The 21719-nt window shown below is 38.4% G+C and overlaps 1 protein-coding gene across 1 annotated transcript; it reads left to right on the forward strand.

Moving 5' to 3' along the window:
- The first annotated feature begins 16063 nt into the window (after window positions 1–16063).
- Window positions 16064–19265, forward strand: si:ch211-222l21.1 (prothymosin alpha). Its single transcript, XM_053653404.1, has 5 exons — window positions 16064–16295; window positions 17457–17558; window positions 17966–18020; window positions 18097–18188; window positions 18299–19265. Exons 1-5 carry the CDS (start codon window positions 16242–16244, stop codon window positions 18374–18376), a joined length of 381 nt encoding a protein of 126 aa, XP_053509379.1. The 5' UTR covers window positions 16064–16241; the 3' UTR covers window positions 18377–19265.
- The last annotated feature ends 2454 nt before the right edge of the window (window positions 19266–21719 follow it).

The following is a 21719-nucleotide window of genomic DNA, read 5'->3' on the forward strand; positions in this document are numbered from 1 at the left end:
GTGTTCGGTGCAGCACTGTACTGTAGCATGGAAACAATAGCTAACCTCATGCAACCCATATCCACACCAGTCCTCCTGAAGACAAAGTGTCCTGTGTCTTCCAGCTTTGCCATGGTCTCTACGACAAGGACAGCACACGCTCTTCAAAATGGAGGCGAAACTCATTTCACTGCCTTTGTAGTCCTTTGGATCTTTCACAGCAGGTTTTATTAAAGTACATCAAATTATTTATATCATCGAAAACAATTTATATAGAACAATAAATGACTTAAAATGACTTCTAAAAAAAATGGCTTTGAAACATCTCTACACCTTTGCCCTGATTAAAAATGCTAACATCTATCACTAAGCTATACTTAGCAAGCTAGTTAGCTGGTAGCAAACTGTAACCAAATACAAATTTGGCTAATGTACCTCAAAACTGGTAGCTAGCGAGCTGACTGCTTCTTTTTTTTTTTAAACAATTTTTCCCATTAGCTAGCTGACTACTTGGGGTTAACTGGGTTGAATCTTCATTTAATCTCTCTCCTCTCTCTCTCTCTCTCCCATGAAGACATGTTACGGAAAGGGGCAGAAAGGAGGTAAAATAATATAAAGACTTAACATAAATGACAAAAAGCGCACGGTGACTTAGTGGTTATCACATTTGCCTCACACCTCCAAGGTCGGGGGTTCGATTCCCTTCGTGGCCTTGTGTGTGCAGAGTTTGCATGTTCTCCCCATGCTGCGGGGGTTTCCTCCGGGTACTCCGGTTTCCTCCCCCAGTCCAAAGACATGCATGGTAGGCTGATTGGCATGTCCAAAGTGTCCATAGTGTATGAATGGATGTGTGAATGTGTATGTGAGTGTGCCCTGCGATGGATTGGCACCCTGTCCAGGGTGTACCCCGCCTTGTGCCCGATGCTTCCTGGGATAGGCTCCAGGTTCCCCGTGACCCTGAAAAGGATAACCGGTATAGAAGATGAATGGATGGATGGATAAATGACAAAAAAAAATATACGGATGATACATAAAACTAACCATAACCTTACTTAAAGTAAAAACATGAAAATAATAAATCATACCTGGGATATAACGCAGTAAATATGATTTAGAAATAGAATATTAGTTTTAAAGTAATTTTTAAGGCAAAGACGAAATTAGATTAATCAAAGCTAAATAAAATCCTACCTCTCCCATGAAGACATGTTGCGGAAAGGGAAGAGGAGGAGCCAAAACAGGACCACAGACACAGACCAATGACATCATGACAATTAAAAGGGAAAGTAGACAGCTACATCAGGTATACACTTCCTTTTGTGTAATTCTGTAAATGTAGCCCTGTCCACCTTCCTGGCCATCTCCATGCAGGTGAGCTAAAAAGTCAAATTTACAGTATAAAGTATTTTTAGATATGCTGTTCAAATTGCGTGATGCTGTTAGGTTTATTTCTTTATTTCTTGAGTGTTTATTTGTGCAAGTTCCCTGAAAAAGCTCCAGAGAACATGAAGAACCTGCAAGGCCTTGGCAGCTGGAGTCTGGTGTTAGCGTGTTGTGGCATCCAATCAGAACTCGTTGGCTGGTTTATCATTAAAGGGCCTTCACTTACCATGTGGGTAGACAGTCTGGAAGTGAATTTTGTGAAGCGTTTCCTGTCCTGCCCTGTCGAGCCCATACTGAACTTTGGCCTCATGCTGGGTTTCAATGGCCTTCTGGCCTTGATCTGCTTCATGTTCACCTTCATGGTGCCAAAGCCAGTCAGGCAGTATAACTTTCCTAGAGACATTACCATCGCCAGCCTAATCTACTGTGTAATATGGGTCATATTTATCCAAATCTGTGCCAGCCTGGGTGATAAAGAGAAGACGCAATATAGAACTCACAGGCAGTTATTACCTTCCAAAGTGTCACTTCCTGGTCAAGGAGCCAGACCTCGACAAAAATTTATATTTCACCTTGATCTTAGAGGGAATCCCACCAATACCACCTGAGGATCCACCACAAGATAAAAATAAGCAAGATAATAAAAAATACAATAACGAGGGGGATAAAAATGAGGATAAAAAGGAAAATAAATGCATGAGGTCTACCTTTAAATTAAAGCTTTTAAAAGTACATCAGTGGTCAATTTATGTATATTAAATGACTTTTAAAAGTAAACTAGATTCAGATTTCCAGGTAAAAGATACGTGCTAAACGTACAACCATGCCCCATTTATGGTACAACTCAAGCAATAAGGAAAAGCACAGTCTGATATCTATTTCTAGCTCCTTTCCTTGAATAGAGAGCTTAAAATAGTCATTAGTAAGTTATTTTTCTGTGGAAATCTGCGGTTGTGTATGGAAAAAAAATCCCATTGAAAGTCATTTAAATAAATGACAACTGCAGGAAATATTGAGCTTGCCCATTTTAATCACTGTTATTTATATACAGTGATATCATGCTGCGTACTGAAAAGGTATTAAAAGAGAAAACATGACGTTTGTCTGACACGAGTAAATGGAGTCCTATACATACATACAACGTGAAGTGGTAATGATAGCAAAAGTACACACTGCCCCCTGCTGTTCTGTTGCTAAACTGCAATATCAAACCAGGGCTTAAGTTAAATTGAGACTCAGAATGTGAGGGAGCCCAGCTTCCTGTTTCTACTTTAAATAGTGCTATTACAGAAACAAATATGATTAAACCAGTATATCTGTTTATGTATTGATTTATATATTTATATATTAAATAATTATCATCATGTGACCACACTTGAAAAGTTCTCACTTTTCCTTGTTTGTCAGTTTCGCATTCAAAATATTCAAAGTGTTAAAACAGAATAAAATGTATTCTGATTGATTTCTGGCAAAGATACATGATGCATAAAACTGTAGTAATAAAAATATCTGCTCTTACACTGGAGTAATAAAAATATCAAAACCCAACAGTAATATGTTTATTTGTCCACTCACTGTCACCTTATTATCTAGAACTTAGCTCCACCCACTTCAGGGGTGGAAAATAGTTGAGTAATTTAAGTATGTCCTTACTTAAAGTATTATTTTGGTGTATTTATGCTTCACTTAAGTATTACTGAATGCTTGTATTCTTACTTAATTAAGAGTAAAACATAGCCTAATTTTTACTTTAAGTAGCTACTCATTACAAATTCCAGGCTCTTCTTCTCTCATCCAGCTAATAAAGTACACTGTATGTCAATCAAACAGACTCCAGCACATTTTATTCACATTTCAGATTAAAGCAGCCAATCCTAAATCTATCAATGTAGAAAAAAACAATCCAAAATTGTGTAATTTCGTCGTCCTTCTCATGCTATGCAATGTAGTTAATGCTATCTGTGAAGATGGTTAAGCCACTGGACTGCAGTGAGGAACTTGAGGATGAGTGCTCCTGGCCCTACATCAGTAAAACTTTTCAATATGCTGCAGTAAGTAAAGAGCCGTGTAAAATGAGGCGTCTCCTTTACCTCCATAGAGATGTGAACTTCATCTCACTTGAAAAAGCATGTTGAGGTAAATGTACCCGATTTACTAAAATTGACTGGCTATATTTAACTTAAATTAGCCTATTAAAAAAAAACAAAAAAAAAAAACATAGTTACTTATTACAGTTTTCAATAAGTAATAAAAGTTAGATTTCACGTGACAGTGCTTAATTTCATCAGTTAAAACATTTACTTTCTTACATACGTTAAAAGTAGTTCCTTTTTGGCTGGACACTTCCACTTTTATTTGAGTAAGACTGTGAGTATAATTTCTCTGTACGTTTTCCATCCCTGCCTAAATGTCTATCACTTACGCAACAGGCCGACATGGTTAATTGTTATCCTCTTTGTTTTCCTCCTTACTGTCCTCTTTACATTCCTCTTTATTATCTTTTTTTTATCTTGCTTATTTTTATCTTGTGGTGGCTCCTCAGGTGGTATCGGTGATATATATAAAATAGCCTACAGAAATACAGAAATGCACTTAAAACAATAGTTGTCACAATCAATCTTTTCTGACTGCTGATATTCTTACAAATATTTTTTGTGTTGGAATTTATTGTTTTTTTTATATGGATCGATAAATAGATGTACTTTTCGATCCCCAAGGGTAAATTTGGGAGGGACTATGTGTAGATTTGTATGCTTTATAAAACCAAAAACCTAGTCTCTGAACGCTGTTAGAGAACCCACTCTTCAGAGAAAGACATATAGAGAATAGTTTGTTGGAAAATCATTAATCGTTCAGCTTGTAGAGTCATAAATATTGTTTGTAATGCCATCTAAGTTTTAGATAATAAGGTGTCTGTGAGTGGACAAATAAACATATTACTGTTGGGTCATGTATCTTTGCCAGAAATCAATCAGAAGACATTTTATTCTGTTTTAACTCTGAATATTTTGAATGTAAAACTGACAAACAAGAAAAAGTGAGAACTTTTCAAGTGTGGTCACATGACGATAATTATTTAAATTAACATATAAACAAATGTTCTGGTTTAATCATATTTGTCTCTGTAATAATACTATTTAAAGTAGAAAGCCGGGTTCCCTCACATTCTGAGTCTCAATTTAACTTAAGCCCTGGCATTAACTGATATTGCAGTTTAGCAACAGAACAGCAGGGGGCAGTGTGTTCATTTGTATTATTACAACTTCACTTTGCATGTATGTATAGCAGAGATTCCCAAACTTTTTCAGGGCAAGGCCCCCCAAATGTCATTAACATTTGACCGAGGCTCCCCTTTTGCAAGATGTCTTTAAAACACATTAAAAATACAGACTACCCCCCTTTTTTATTAATAATTACCTCTTTCATCTTTACATTATATTACATTAGGAATTGATTGTGTGGGTGTGTGGTTGTCTGAGAGTGAGAATCATGTATTTATTTATTTTTCACACCAAATTGTTGAGGCCACCCGGGCACCCCCTGGCAGGCCCCACTTTGAAAACCACTGATGTATAGGACTCCATTTACTCGTGTCACACAAACGTCATGTTTTCTCTTTTAATACTTTTTCAGTACGCCGCATGATATCACTGTATATAAATAACAGTGATTAAAATGGGCAAGCTCAATATTTCCTGCAATTGTCATTTGTTTAAATGCCTTTCAATGGGATATTTTCATACACAGCCACAGATTTCCACAGAAAAATAACTTGCTAATGACTATTTTAAGCTCTCTATTCAAGGAAAGGAGCTAGAAATAAAGATGCCAAACTGTACTTTTCCTTATCGCTTGGGTTGTACCATAAAGGGGGCATGGTTGTACGTTTAGTATGTATCTTTTACCTGGAAATCTGAATCTAGTTTACTTTTAAAAGTCATTTAATACACATAAATTGACCACTGGTTGGGGTTCCAACCTATCGCAGGACACAATCACACATCATGGATCATTTGGAAATGCCATTCAGCCTACAACGCATGTCTTTGGACTAGGGGAGGAAACCAGAGTACCAAGAGGAATCCCTCGAAGCACGGGTGGAGGCGAGATTCAAACCCCCAACCCTGGAGGTAGTAAGTAATTTAACATGCATAAATGGACTACTGATATACCTCTACAAGCCTTACTCTACTCTGAAAGCTAGTTAAAAGGTGTGTCATGTACACATTCCCAGGTACACAAGATTCAGATCCATGGCCCCTTCATGGTACCACTCCAGTAACAAGGAAAACTACAGCTTGGTATCGTTATTTCTGAGATTTGGTATCTTTATTCCTTTGTGTGTGTGTGTGTGTGTGTGTGTGTGTGTGTGTGTGTGTGTGTGAGAGAGAGAGAGAGAGAGAGAGAGAGAGAGAGAGAGAGAGAGAGATATCCCTTCTGAACAAACCCTTGTAAAATAACACTTTTGATTAGTGAAAGTGAAACTCGGAAGTTGGCCTGTTCGTTTTCACAGAATTAATTATTCCCCTCCTGAGTATGAAAAGACACTGGTGAAAGGATGAGATGAGATCAGAGGAAGGATGTGTTGCTCGCTTATTTTTTATTTTTTATTTTTCCATTTTCTTTCTGTCTTTCTTTTTAATTTGACATGAGCTACTTCCGCGTTCCGACGGCTCTGTGCGCGCGGCCCTTCGCTTTACCACGGCAACAACCCCTCCCAGCGCGTTTTCTCATCTTGCCGCCCACTCACTTGAGACCACCCACACTGCTGCGGCTCAGCCAATCAGAGCGCCGCGCTCCTCTTGCCTTCTCTCAGCGACTCCATCTTTTATTTTGCATGTCATGTAGGCCATTTTGTTTTTCTCAGGCACTCCATTTTCCTCTCTCTTAGTCATCTATTTCTATATATTGTTATCGTTTTGAACTTGAGATATTGTACTTAGTGTATTGTATGACTGCTTTGTAACACAACCCACACACACACTCACAAACATACACACACATACACACACACAAACACATGTTGATATCGCCTTATCTCTGTTCTCCAAACAGCTCTAGCCTATATCCTGCCCATTTGTTTTCAGTCTATCTTAACTGCACAGTAAGATCCTGTGAGGTTTGTTGTTTTTTTGTTTTTTTTTATCAGTGTCTCTGCTCTTTATTTCTCCCTCATTCTGATTCTTGACAAGCAAGCATGATTGATTATAGCTTTAAAGAGTGACACGCAACTTGGAGCATGTGTGTGAGACCACCTGACTAGTAGTAAAAGTTTTAATTAACATTATAAATGCGATTTGTGAAAATTTGAGTTCCTAATTACGTTCTGGCTCTGTATTGGACACTTCTAGTGTTGGTAGAATTTCTGGGAGTACATACATTTACAACCAGTAACCACAGCTAATGTTCACATCAAATATCAGAAGGGGTGGGGGGGTGATCTCGCATGGCATGGTTGTTGGTGCCAGATGGACTGGTTTGAGTATTGCTGAAACTGCTGATCTCCTGGGATTTTCACACACAACAGTAGTTTAATTTAGTTGTTTACAGTGAATGGGGGGGGGGGGGACGACCATCCAGTGTGCAGCAATCACCTTGTTCATAACTGATGTTTTGAGGAGAATGGAGTGACTGGTTTGAGCTGAAAGGAACGCTACCGTAACCCTTTACCACCATGATAAGCAGAAAAGCATTTCAGATTGCACAAGATCTCAGACCATGAGGTGGATGGGCTACAAAAGTAAAAGACCAAATTGAGTTCCATTCCTATCAGCAAAGAACAGGAATCTCAGTTATGAAACCCTGTAAACCCTGAAAGACCCTGTTCATAGCTGTTTCAGCAACTAGCTTATGTGCCAGATCCTTTGTTGTGAACAATCACGTGCATTTATTAAATTATTTAGCTTAAGGAAGCTCATCAGAACAGAAATTAGCTACAAGGCTAGAGAGATTAGCTCAGAAAGGGGAAGAAATTGACAGGGGAGGTGGTTATAGATTTTTAATTTTATTTTATTTACCCTCTCTGGTCTGATTTCTGATCTGCTGACCTGTTTTTTGTTGTTGTTGTTGTTGTTGTTGTTTTTAAAGTCAATGATGAAAACAGAATGGAAAAAGTATGCATTTATTCTCTATGTTACAAATTCAAAACTAGTGAAAAGTTGTGGCATGAAGCGCCACTAAGAAAGTCATAACCCAGTCTTCTTGTCGCCGAAACTTAATCATTAGTGCTTAAGCATAAAAAGGTAACAGATATTATTCAGTTGTGTTAGTTTATCCACAATTTTACAAGCAAGTAATTTTATATATATATATAAAAAAAAAAACATTTTGACTACCCATGTTGTAATAATTAGCCTGCTTGTCTGGTCACTTGAATTACCTGAATTAACTATCAGTGGAACATTCAGGATTAAAAAGCTCTATGGCTCCTATATATAGACAGAACATTATTGTACACTTTTACATAATAAACCAAATATATGAATAATTGGATTACATTCTGAGAGGGGTCAGTGGAATTTATTTTACGGTTGCAGTGGTTGCAAAATGTTTGAGAAGCTGCTCTATGCCACACTTCCCTCCTCCATTCCTCCTTCTTGCCCTCTCTTGTTTATTTTGATTGGCCGAGTGCCAAGTATTCCTCATTTCTCCTCCATGCTGCTCTGTGATATCTTCCCTCTGGGCCTTTTCCCTCCAATCCCCAGTTTTAATGAGTAAGAAACTTGAGAGCTCTAGGGCCAGACCACTCGGCTATGTTTTAAAGACAGGTGATCAAAGCGTTTTATCTAATCTTATCAGTTATACATTCATTTTCATAGATTTCACCATCCATGAATGATCCATTGTTCGATGTTGGTGTTGTTTGCATGTCCTGTTCACTTTTAATTCAGCCTCTAATACCACTCGGTGAGGCAAATCGTAAACCAATGTGCTCTTAAAACAATTGTATTTTAGTTTTAAGAATATGATGTGCAACTAGCAGTTGTTTCTCACCACTAGATGGTAGTAACTGCTGTTAGTAACTGCTGTAATCTGCTGTTGCTAAGCAATCATGGACTGTACACTGTTAGTGTGATAACGACTCATCTCAGTTTACTCACTTGTTAGCACCTGTTGCTTTAGTCCTGGTTGAATAGCTGTATTTTATTACATTTTCCAAAATTCAAAAACCCAAAGTGCTAATCTGCTTGTGATGACTGACTTTTTAATGAGTGGATCATGTGGCTTAGTTCACCAATAACAGCCACTCTTTTGGCTCCCAAATGGCTCATTGCCAGTTTTTTATCCAAAACTAATAAAATTGTTCAATAAAATCTTTCTATAGCCTTGGATAAATAAATTTTAAAAAATATTATACTTGAAACTTTCTCATCAGAACTGGCTCTAAATGTTTATGCTGTTCCAAACAACTCAGGTACTGATACAATTCACAATAGATGTACTTCATTCACGGTTGCGATGATGACGTATGTGATTAAAGGCATTAGAATTAAAGGCACATGAATTGACAACACTGCTGAATTTTAGCAGTTTTATAGAGATATATTATGGCTCTTTAGATATAGGAGTCAACTCATTCGCAAACTACACAACACTAAAGCAAATACTACCTTCAGACTCTTGTAAGAATAATGGGAAAATCTTTTACCATCTAACCATTTGAAGATTTGATTAAGAGACTGAGGTACAGAAGGTGTTTAGGGATGTTGATTGTTAATTGTTACCCTACACTCAGACCAGCAAGTGACAGAACAACAAAGAGACCCTTCATTTCCAATGTACATCTACAACATGGAGTCAAGATTTCAGCAACATTTGAATCAATATTTTCTCAATCTTATGCAAATTAGGTATGATGAGGTAAGGTGGCAAATCCAAACTATTATCTTGAATGATTTTTCGGACCAATCTTATGATGTGTGTAGTTCAACTTTTCTGCAGTTCCCCACTCACAACTTTAGTTCCTACCATTAGTTCCCACTTATTATTTGATGTGCAAAAATGAAAACGTATAACCGTGGTTTCATCTTATCCTGTCATATGCGACCTCTCAATAAATGTGTATAGGGACATTAGGAAGAAAAATAAAGCTTGGAAGGAAGCAGCAGAGATCATTGATGCCTCTGTTAGCATGCTTTGCTAATCTGCCAACAAAGCTAGTATGAAGCCAAGCACGTAACATCCAAATAAAAAAACTAATATTTACACTGATTAGTCCATTGTTTAATTTGTGTTAGCTTCAAGAAGCTATATCTGTCCTCCACTTTCGTAGCATGTGGCTCCATGTTGAGACCTTGAAGACACGTTCACATTCAAACACATCCTTTAAAATGCAATCACAAGAAAAGTTGACCAAAATCTATTATGCATGCATTCAGTATGTAAAACTGTACCTGTGGTCAGCTATAACCATCCCTCTGATATTTAATGGGCTCCAACAAGTACACACATAAAATATTTTTAAGATTTCATAATCATGCACAAGTTTTCATTTTGTTTCCTGTATTTGGTTTGCTCTTTAACCACACACACATGAACACATTCACACACAAAATCCCCTCATCATGCACTCTGAAAGCTCTTCAGGGACATCTGAAAGTCCCCTCCCCACCCTCTTGTTCCCCTACCACGTCCCTGTGTGTGTGTCCCTTGTCTTGCTAGGCAGATGGCTCTTTGTTGAATCTTTACAATAGAACTGAGGTCGTGGTGGAGTCCTATAGGCACACACACTTCAGGTCAGTTTATCTCTCTTCCAGCTGATGCTTTAATATCCCTCCATCAAGATCCATGGTGATTTCTCATAGCGTGCGCATAAACCTATTCAGATTCTAAAGTCTCTACAGGACATACAACCTTTCTCGAGTCATAAACAAGGTTGTTGGTTTTGGAACAAAAAAAAGGGTACATGTAATTAAATGAAACTCTAAGCAACATGGATAAGATGCAGTCCAGAAGGAAAATGTCAGCTGGAGCTGAAGAGAAAAAAAATGCTAATTTGGAGTCTGGATTATCAGGTTGTACCCCAATTCCCTCATGCAAGCAGACCATGAAGACGAACCAAAGTTCTGGCAAACTGGCACAGACTCTCCACTTCTGCCTGGACTTCACTGGAGGCAATGATTTCTGAGAAAGAGTGGAAGACTAGGTGTAAAACTGTAAAAAGTGAGGTGCTACAGTACATGTTTGAACAGTGCCGTTGGAACTGAAAGCCAAGTGCAAGCAAAGACCTGTCAAGACTGTGCAGTTCAGAAAGCTAGCTGATTAGCCAGACAGTAATGCTTTTGATGAAAAAAGAAGAAAAGAAAAAGTGTGGGTGGTGAGTGCAGGTAAAGGGAAGGGCACCACTGAGAAGATCCACCTCATTCATGTCTCAATCTATGGAAATTTCCACCAGAAAGGCAGAGCTGACTGAGAAGGCTGAGCTATTAGCACATTTTCTCTTAAAACTTTACATTTACTTAAAATGTCAAATTGACTCTATTTTAATAATAATATGTTTAATTTATATAGCGTCTTTCCAGAGCTCCAATTTTGAAGGGTCAAGTCACTTAATTTGTAATCGTAACTGCTTTATAGAGTGTTGTACTCAAATTTAAACCCTTTCATGCAAATTTCCAGTGCAGGAACTGTTACAGACTTGCAACAAGCTTCACGTAGCATGTTATTTTTTCAACACATTCATGTATCCAGCTAAGGACCTATTGAGTTAAGCCTATTGAGTTAATTTTTAATTGACTTAATTTAATTGTGTTAGTTTATACAATACAGGCAGTATGTAGAGACTTTTCTGTGGAAAGTATGTTCTTCGCCATAAAAAGCACAATAAACTGAATGATCTATTTTTTTATTATGAAAAATCATTAAACTTGAATTAATTGAAATGTAACATTCATTAAACATTATTTAAAAGTTTGTCCCTTAACTTAGCCTTTAGCTAACATTAGCTTTTGATACGGAACTAGAACTTTTTTAAACCAATATAGTGTAGATAGGACTACATTTTGTAGCTTTTGATATGTCCCTAGAATCATTTTTAATAAAAAAAAAAAGCAACATTTAAAAAGAAATAAAAACCAGAATAGAGTAGATAGGGCTAACTAGCACTGATGTTCCTAGCTAAAGCTAGCTTTCATTACTAGCTAGCTAACTCAAAATGTCAGAATGACTTTTTTATATTTACCATATTTAACCATTGTTTCCATGCATTAAAAAAAAATCTTAATGAGCACATACAGATTAGTAACAAATGCTATTTTACTTCACGTCACTCATCTAACCCTGCTACTCACTTACGTTATTGCAGCTATCAACATCTTCTGACCAATCATAATTTACTATGTAGCATTATTAGCATAATTAACATCAACTGTTACTGCAGGTATGACATTATATCTAATAAATCCGAAGTGACCTGGATATCCCTCACCTCAGGACATGCACTGGTTGCACTGATTTTTGACCAGGTTCCCTAGTGGGCCATGAGAAAACCATGCCTAATGTGTAAACCACTGCTGTTCTGAACAAAAGAGCACAGCTTGTCCACACGGGACCTCCTCTGGTTTTTCCAATTATAGTAATCCCTTTCCCTCCAAAATCTTGACCTCTGACTTTGGAAACAGCCCTTCCCCTGTCGCCCTCCATGTGCAAGTGTCATGTTTCAGCCTTTTGTCTCCAAATTCAGGTGTAACACTAATTACATTCCTTTAGCTACACAACAACCTGTTTGAACAAAGTCAGCACAAATATAATTAGTTTCAGTGCAATGCAATCAGGCATAAATATTTTTTTAAAAACAGAAGACAGTCATTTTCTGCAAGTGAATCCAAATGCCAGATAGATACACATCATCTTGTATTTCTATTTGTTGTATGCAGGCACAAAGGGTTATGACCCAGACTCCTTAATTATACCTAATCTAGAGGGAGGGATGGATTTGCTTGCAGGCATTATTTAACCACATCATAGCTAGCCTGAATCATTTGATCCATTTGGGTGATTATTAACTGTTATTATTAACTGCATTAACTGTTAAAGCATGTAAAATCTTGATCTCTTTGTATGTTTTAGACTAAGAAGGGAATAATATAAATATGTAAATATGCACTAATGTGTAACTTTAAGTTTTAAATTTGAGGTATTATCATTTTAATATTGAATATTGGTAATTGTTTATAATTATAATTTAGTTATTACTGCAGGATATCTATAACATCCAGGGGTTAATCCTACATACAGTATATACATGTCTTACATATTTTTATTTTGTTGTCCAGGAGAATGACAGTAAAATCTCAAATCTAACCCTTGAATCTCTCAGTTTATACAGTACTACTTACACTAAACTCCTCCCTATAAAAAAAACAACCCAAAAAACACTGAACTCCTCCCTCATAAAAAAAAAAAAGCACCAAAGAGCAGCAGGCAATTTTTGGATGAGATCCAGTATCCATGGAAACTAATCGAGCTCGTAGGCAGGCTGTGGGTATACGGAGAGGGAATATACACTACAGGAAATGACCTAACAAAACCGCTCTTCTTCCATTGCTCCCATTTTCCAGTGGCATAACATGCGTAATGCTTGGACCTGAGCGGTGCTTTTTTTTTCTTCCCAAAACTTACTGTTGCTTGTCTGGATCTGTGCAGCAGACAGCCGTCTCGGTGTGCCGGGTCTACACATGGACTTCATTTCCTAAATAAAAGAGCCTCTATATACAGCATGGCATGAGTTCCACTCCTTTGTTTGAAGACAAACAAGAAGCTTTATGTGATTATGTTCATTAATCCCCTTCAACAGTCTCGAAAGCTGTCATCTCCACACCAAGATCTGCACCCAAAGCACAACGTGTGGAGCTCTGTGGTTTTAAGTTTGGGATTACAACACGTTTTAGTGCTTTCATCTCTGTGCGTAATTGCAGCTGTCATCCGTCTGGCCATAATTATAACGTTCTCTTTGGAAAACCTGCGATCGTAGCCTCTGAAAGCTTCACATTGTGGGAAAAATGATTTCTGAACAGTTCCAGTTGCAAGCATTGGTTCTGCTGAACAGTGGCGCTCAAGGCAAATCAATTTTTATCATCATCTCATCCATGTCCATGAAATATAGGTCTCCAAGACCACAAGAGACTGTACAGGAACTTCAAACAAGATTTAACCCCTTGGCTTATTTTATTAGTTTTGAATATTATGTAAGGAACAAAACACTTCAGGCTGGTGTGATAAAGCTGTGTTACTGCCGATTATCAAAGCTGATTATTTGTTCTGAAGTCCCTGTTTATTTTTATCTGTTAAGTTACATTTAATGCTGAGGAACAGCCACAAAAGAAGTTAGTTAGCAGCTATAAACCAGGCTGCAGCATCAGCCTCTCTTTTTTCTGTCACTTAATTAACAAAAAAAAACAAACCCACAGCTTGTTATGTTACCAAGAAACCACAAAGCGTAAACTCCTCTCTCCTGAATGGCTGTTACAAAGCACTGACACTGGAGACTCCTTCCAACATTAAATAATTGTCTCCTTACAGAAAACCTCACCATATCAACAATTACACACATGTTTCCATTCATTCAGTTCAAGTTCCCGTGAATGAGCTGTTACTATAAAAAATTATAATTTATTAGAATGAGTGCATTAATATAAACCTGTGCTTTGGAGCTGCGCTACCATCAGAGCTGCTGCTGAGAGAAAATGAATCAATTCTCACCAATCAAGGTTTCAAAGGTGCTGTGGCATAAAGCACATGAATGTACGTCTGGACCTGTCGAGAGGTTCTACTAGATTATAGCAAAAAAAAAAAAAAAATTTGATAGAGCTGTTTAAATATTTTGCATAACCTTTATAGTTTAAATCTAATCCAAACACATTCGATGCCCATGTCTAGATCTCAATAATATACAAACAAATTGGATCCCTCAAAGAGCATATTACCATGATTACCATGACTACATACCATCTGTGACTTCTTAAAAAAAAATAAGAGAGAGAGAGAGAGAGAGAGAGAGAGAACTCATTTATTCTTGCTACAGGATCTGATGAATCTGCATTGGTGGTGATTACTCCCACAGTAGTCTGTGTCACGGTTCCACAGTTAGTGTATGATTACGGTGTATGATCTGACAATAAGGTTCACCATTAATACCGTGATACTGTGATATATTTAGGCCAAAATGCTCAATGTGCGCAGTATATGAAGAAATACCCATTCCTATTTTTATAAATTAAAATATCCACATGACACCAGGAAGAAGGATGATAGTAGGCACAATGGAGTTTTGTTCCTGGTGCAACAGGTATGCTCCTTTAACAGACGCAGAATCACAATCACAGCCAAACAATGACGATTTCACAATGAGTTATAATATGAAAAGGGAGGAGATATGTGTATGGCCTTTTGGTGGGAGGAGTTAGCATGTCAAAGTGTTGCTCCTGACTGAGAACAAAACAGCCACATGGACCATTTCAATCTGAGGCACAATAGCCTTTACAGACAACATGCTAATGAAACAGCGGCTGTAAACAAAGACGCAGTGGCAGTTTGGGCCATGTGTGTGTGGACCGTAGCGGTATGGGCATACAGGATCACAGCATGGCCATGATGAGATTAGAAAACACTAAATAGGTTTAGGCTAGTTTTAGACACTAAATAGGTTTAGGCTAGTTTTAGTCCCCTTTAGTGCCTATATTTCAAAAAAGAGCCTAGTGACAAATCTAGTGACTTTTCGAGCAGACGTTAGCGACTATCCTACTATCCTGCATTTGATAAAGCTCTCCAGCTCACATCACAGGTGCTGGTTATACAAATTGAGAGAGCAGGTTAGGTTCACTCGATTAACCACCAGTGTGTAAAGCCTGACTGATTTACACTTGTGTGAGCCGCGTGATTCCCAGTGATCACCACTGATTCTTGCATTGAACTTCTTAGTACTTCGTTTTAAACTCTCTTCTTGGCACTATTTGCAGTACTAAAAACAAATTATTCCATCTGTAACCATTTCCATAGTCTGTTTCCTGACTACTACATGACACTACCTTCGCTTCTTTTTATCCACGTTCTTGGTAGGAATTTTGAATTATGATTTTGTGCACATGTACATAGTTAGTTTGTGACCAAACACACGACAAAACACACCTTCTTCCTTTTTTAGAAACGACATCGCTTATTATTTTCCATTCCGTAAAATGCTTCTATTCTATTATGTCTTCACAAAAATCTTGCTTCTTCATGTAACAAGTTTTTTTTTTTTGACATGCAAACAATCATGAAGATTCACTTAATATGTAAATTCGCTTGTGGCGTCACTTGGTGTACTTCTAGCGACTTTCTGAGCAGCATGATCTACCTTCCCCTACAAAAAAAGGAGAGAGTTGGCAAGGCAACACTGATCAGGTATGATCTGTACCACACTGCGCACTCTATTAACGGCACGATTTGAACACAAATCATAAAAAGCGTTCAATCAAACACTAATATTCACTTTATTTTAGCTATTTTCTGTGTATGAAGCTATTTGGCGCGAGCCCATTTTTGTAAAAGACCGGGTAAAAGCCAGCAAATAATATTTCACCAACAGCCGGTTTTTTTAGTAGGAGGAGCTTGGAGGCGGGCTTTAAAAAATGAGCGCCGCTCAATTGTCCATTAAGACTGCAGGAAATGCTGCGCTTCTTTCTCTTGGCCAATGAAAACTCGCAAAGCATTGTCGTCCAATCAGATTTCGCAGCGGTTTGCTCTGTCCTTTCAGTTATCAGGTTGAAGCGGGTTTGATTCACTCTTCCTCCCCGCGTTTCACTGCGTCCTACCTCAGTCCTATAACACGAGGATTTTTCTTTTTTTTTTTTTTTTTACACCATTACTACTTTTTTTAAGTTAATTTTTCTTCAGTAAAAATGGCCGATACTGCTGTAGATACCACCACCACCACCACAGAGATTACCGCAAAGGTAAGTAAAGGGGGGGGGGGGAATGAACGTTAAGCAAATTGTCCAAAACCTCAACTTTCCAGTCAAGTAAAACAAATAAATGATTTTATTCAATTTGGTGTGAAATTCATGAAAACAAAAACCTAACAGTGTAATTGAAGGTTTTATGTCTTGAGGCGGTTGTGCAGTATATATATATATATATATATATATATATATATATATATATATATATATATATATATATATATAAGCTAGGTTGCTAGTTAACCCGTTTCATCACTGGATACCGCAGAAAACCACCAGCGTAGCGTTAGGTACTGTTAGCTTACTAGCTAACGAGTGCGTTGAGCTTTGTTTCGATACATGTAAGCCCTTCTTATTGAAAAACCGACACATGCTGCTTTTATTTTATTTACTGGCGAATTAATGACGGGAAACGTATTTCGTTTTTGGAAAGAAAATTTCGTTTTAGCCTTAAATGGCCACCAGTGTCAGTTCATCTCGAGGTGTGTGTGTAAAAAAAAAACGGCTGTCATAACGGATTTAAATTATTTTTCATTTTGAAATGACCTCACGAGCCATTAAATAAATGGGCGGGAAATTGTTGTAGATCAGAGCGCGCGCTTCTCCCTCACTCTCCGAGCATTGTTCCTTATGGCCACGCGCTGCCCTTTGTCTGTGATTTGGGCACGCGCTGGTAAAAGCGCGAGAGAGAGTCGCGTTCTGAATCTGGCTCGATCTGATTGGTTGGAAACGTTTGACGGCGATTCCAAACGGTTTTTTGTTCAACGGAACAGAATAGTGATGGTGGAAATGGAATATAACGTGTAAAATGTGTTAGATAAAAGTATATCTGAGCGGTTTTTTTTTTTCTTTACGTTGGCGTTTAGCTCGGCTCGTTTTTTCTTTTCTTTTTTTTTTCTTCTTTTCTTGTTAGTGACTGTTAGCTCTGCGGTCATGACGCCGCTGCTCCTCAACGTTGGCGGAAGAAAATAAACTTCCACTCAGTAACATGATAAAATTAACGCCAGAAAGCGGAACTGGAAAGGTGTCTATGAAGTAAAGGAACCAACCCGAATGTTTCTCAGTGTGCTGTAAACCTAGGGTTAGTAACTGTGTGATGTTTTGTTCAGATGACTTTTTTTTCTAAATGCTCTTGCTTCTAATATGTGTTCATAGGATCTGAAGGAGAAGAAAGAAGTTGTGGAGGAGGAGCAGAAGCAAGAACAGGAGGACAAGAAGGAGAACGGCAACGGAGACGCACCTGCTAATGGAACAGCGGTATGTAAAGGGGGGGATTTCCCAGCAGGCCTTGCATTGCAGCTCATGGTGCAGGCGTATGGCGACTCACAGGAGGCCCACCCTCTGCCCTTCTGCTGTGCAGGTTGTGCTCTTTGTTTAGGGTTGTGAACTTCCACAGATGTAGCACAGTCCGAGACGGTATTAGCATTGGCACAGCTTGCCTGTTTATCAGAGCGGTATGAAGTCTCTGTATTTGTGGAATGTTATTAGTAGTCCTCCCACAACACAGTAACTCTTTAAAGTACTTTAATACTTTAAAGTAACTCAGAATGAGGTGCATCCACACACAAAAAAAACCCTTGTATGTCTGTTTTATTATTTAAAAAATAATAATAAAAAGTTCACAAATGACAATAACAAAAAACCCAAACAAACTCCCCATACAGACTAACGGTGCGTCTCATGAAGAAACCGACAAGGAGGACAAAGCAGCTGAAGAGCGTAAGTTATTACCGCTTCATGAGTCAGTAGTACGTTGTCGTTCAGTAATTACAGCAAAAATTGTGTTGTGGAGCAGCTGCAGAGGGGGAGGGTGAGGAGGGCGAAGAGGAGAAAGCTGCTGAAGAGGAAGCAGATGGGGAGGCAGTGAAACGTCCTGCAGAGGAGGAGGTGGGTTTCAAAAAAAGATATTTTCCAAATAGAAAGAAAAGAAAAACCCCACGCACACCCAGCAACATCATGACCAGTGTTGGTAATCTTTTGTCTTCATAAATCTTTAGGAGACGGTCGAAACAAAGAAACAGAAGACGGAGGAGAACGGCGAGTCCACGGAAGCCGAGGCTGAAGCGACGGCCTAGAGCCGTTCCTCGGCAGTTCTCTGTTCGGTCAATCTGACCTGGTAGAGTTTGTGCTTCTATGTATATTTTCATTCTGTTCTCGCCCCTACCCTTATGAGAGATTCGTTCACACTGAAGCCTGTAACATCCTGACCCACTTTTTCCCTCCCCCTCCCTGTTTTTTTTTTTATTTTTATTTTTTTTAGTATGTTGTTATTTATCAGTGTAGGACCGTGTTAGGGGTCAGTTATAAAAATCCAAGAGAATTTTTTTTATGCACAAGTTAAATATGTGAGCACACATTCTACTCCGGTTTTGTTTTGACCAGCAGACGCGCAACCGTAAAAAAAATGTACACATCGCCGTATATAATGTGCCCTTTTTTTCCTTCTTGTTCTGACGTTTTATATGGGTGATCATATAATTCAGATTCACTTAAGACCAAAGATAAAAAGTTTTAAGCAGGGGCTAATAGTTAACACTTTAATCCTAGTTGTTTTCTGCTGCTAGTAGTTAATCCCTTGCTTTGGCGTATCTATTAACACAACAGATGACGTGTATGAATGGATCTCCTTACCGCGAGAGTCGAGAAGAAAAGATAACTTTGTCCTCTCCTGGCTAGCTGATGTTAAATATCCCCTCTTAAACCTTAAAGTTTTTGGTCTTTTGTTTCATATGCATTCCAAAAGGTTTGTACCTTTTCACATCCTTATGTACAGTTTGGGTTTGTTTTTTCGCGTTTTTATTTTTTTTTATTATTATTTTTTAAAAACTTTTTGTATGGGCAGTGCAGGATGCGAAACGGTCAACATGCTGGCACTGGTGTTTTGTGTTTTGGTTGCTTTTGACCACTGCTTTGTATATTCTGGTTCAGGCGTATAAATAAAATCACTCGTCTTTTTAAAACCGATGTCGTGTTGCTGTTTCTCACCTGACTGAATGCTTTTGTGTGTATCACCTCATTTAGTGGTCCTTGACTGTAAACTTGCCCCCATTTTCGGTTTTTAAAAATAAATAAATAAATAATTCTTTTGGTACTGCATCCACTAGTGGGAACACGTTTCCTCATGAGTATTCAATTCCAACACTTACCTGATTCTTGACTTTTTACTCATCCTTCTACAATTTCCATTTAGATTTTGTTTTTAAAAGCATGCTTAGATAAACTGAAAGGAAGAAAAAAAAAAACTAGAGGCAACGTTAAGCTTTATTTACATGTTCAGCTTATGTTGTGTTCAGATGTACCCACCCAAAAGCTGCTGAGGTCTGGAAATCCAAAAAAAAAAAACATCACAGGAGAGTTCGACATTTTGTGGTTCTTGTTCTGAAAAAGCAGCAAGTCTGCCCCCTGGCGGCATGTGAAGGCATTGTACTTTCTGAGTCTCCTGTAGAGTCCACTTTAGTTCCTAACGTGTCTTCCTGATCTGTTGCCTGGTGGCTAAGCCAAAGAGAACAAACAAAAAAAAGTAGATTTGGCTCGCTCGTCTCCTCTGTAGTGGGCGCTTCTTCGTTACAGCTGAGCTGTAGTCGCTCACACTCCAGTCTCAACATCCGCTCTGCCTGATAATGACAAGAATCACTGTCAATCCAACCATCACGCCAGATCACACGGCAGCAGGCGGAAGTGTTTTTTAAAAAAAGCATAGGATGGCGTGACATGTTTGTGACCATCCCAGAGTGTTCTGAGGATGTTTTTTTTTTTTAAAAAAAAGTGTAAGTTTCGATGAGCGCATGCAGCCAACTCAAACATCGCTCAGCTGAGTAGAAAATCAAAAGCAGTTATTCACCATAAATCCATGGTTTATGATTCTGAATCTTTGCATCCGTCTGTATAAAGTGTCAAGTTGCGTCTCAGAAACATGCACATGTGAGGGTGGGTAGTTTTGGGGTATTTTTTTGCCTATTAAATACACTACACTTAGGCTAATGCTAGTGTATGAAAACTAAGAAACTCTGTAGACACATTCTCTGTTTAACTGTCTCACAGGCAGAAACAGAGGCCTGAAGTAATCCTACGTTCACTCAAGCAGGTGTCCGTTCGTTTTCCGTGGACGAGTGCGAAAACACAGCCACGATTTCAGCAACAAACATCTGAATTGAGACTTTGGCGCAGTGAAGCAACAAATCCAAACAGCTTGCTCAGAATGATTCTTCTGACCAATACTTCGGCACGTGTGGTCCGACGTTTCTTCAGTTCCTCGCTAACAACTTTAATTCCCATGTACAGTTTGACAAGGAAATGGAAAAAAGAACAATTGTAACCCAGGTCTCATCTCATCCTGCCATATACGACCTCTCAGTAAACGTGAACGTACACGTTACGAAGAAATATAAAGCTTTCTAAGGAAGTAGCTCTGGTGGTGTGTGTACGTAGCTAGTGCAGATTTCTTTACTAATCTGAAAACGAAGCTACCTGCTAGTGTGAACGTAGTTGAAGTCGAGGCATCAGTGTTGATTCCCATGCACGTTTACACCTGACACCTTCAGTACTTTGCATGTTCACATTCACTGAGCGTATCACTGCATCTTGATATGTGAGAGTGGTTTATGTTTTATCAATGATTTGATCATCAATCTTTGGATTTAGGATGTTTCTTGCAGTTAAAAAATTAAATCCATACCCACGTGCGACTCCGAGTGAACTCGGACGCTCTCACATATCTCCGACATTCGTGATGTTTTGGCTGAACAGAACGGGGGAGGAAAGGCTAATGAAATCTGTGATACATGTGGATGTGTGCGTAGGCTTAGATTTTCTATACCATGAGACTACAGTAAGTATGTTTACATGTGCGTGCAAAGTAATCTGATACTGGAGGGGGGGGGGGAATCTGAATTGCAAATGGAAATCAGATTTTTGCTGTGACTATAGATGCATAGAAAACTGAGATAGTGCATGATCTTTTGTGTGTTTGGGCAATTGTTTAGGTTGTTTTTTTTGCAATCCTTTTGAAGGCAGAAGAAGGCTTTAAAAAATAACGAGCTAATATGATACTTAGTAATGTGATCATGGGAAACCTTTGGGGTCCTGAATGATTGGAGGTTTGCGTGTATAAAAACGTACGAACTTCAGAGCACCCGCAAAAATGCACAAACTGATTTACTGACAACTTTTACAGAGAATTGTTGGATTTCGAGGAATTTTTTTGCGATCGTTGCACCCAAAAACGCTCGATGTTGGTGTGTTTTTTTGTTTGTTTGTTTTTTCAAAAAATTTTGGTGTTTATTTTTAGCAGGAAAACTACACGAATTGGCGAAATTGCAATTGAAATGGTTTTGATGTTTGTTGTTAAATGAGACCTTTTAGCTGTACTTGTGATTGACGCACGTGAATCGAAGAGGGCTTTAGCTGAATGCGTATTTT

Source organism: Ictalurus furcatus, chromosome 21 (assembly GCF_023375685.1).
Source record: "Ictalurus furcatus strain D&B chromosome 21, Billie_1.0, whole genome shotgun sequence".
NCBI lineage: Eukaryota > Metazoa > Chordata > Actinopteri > Siluriformes > Ictaluridae > Ictalurus > Ictalurus furcatus.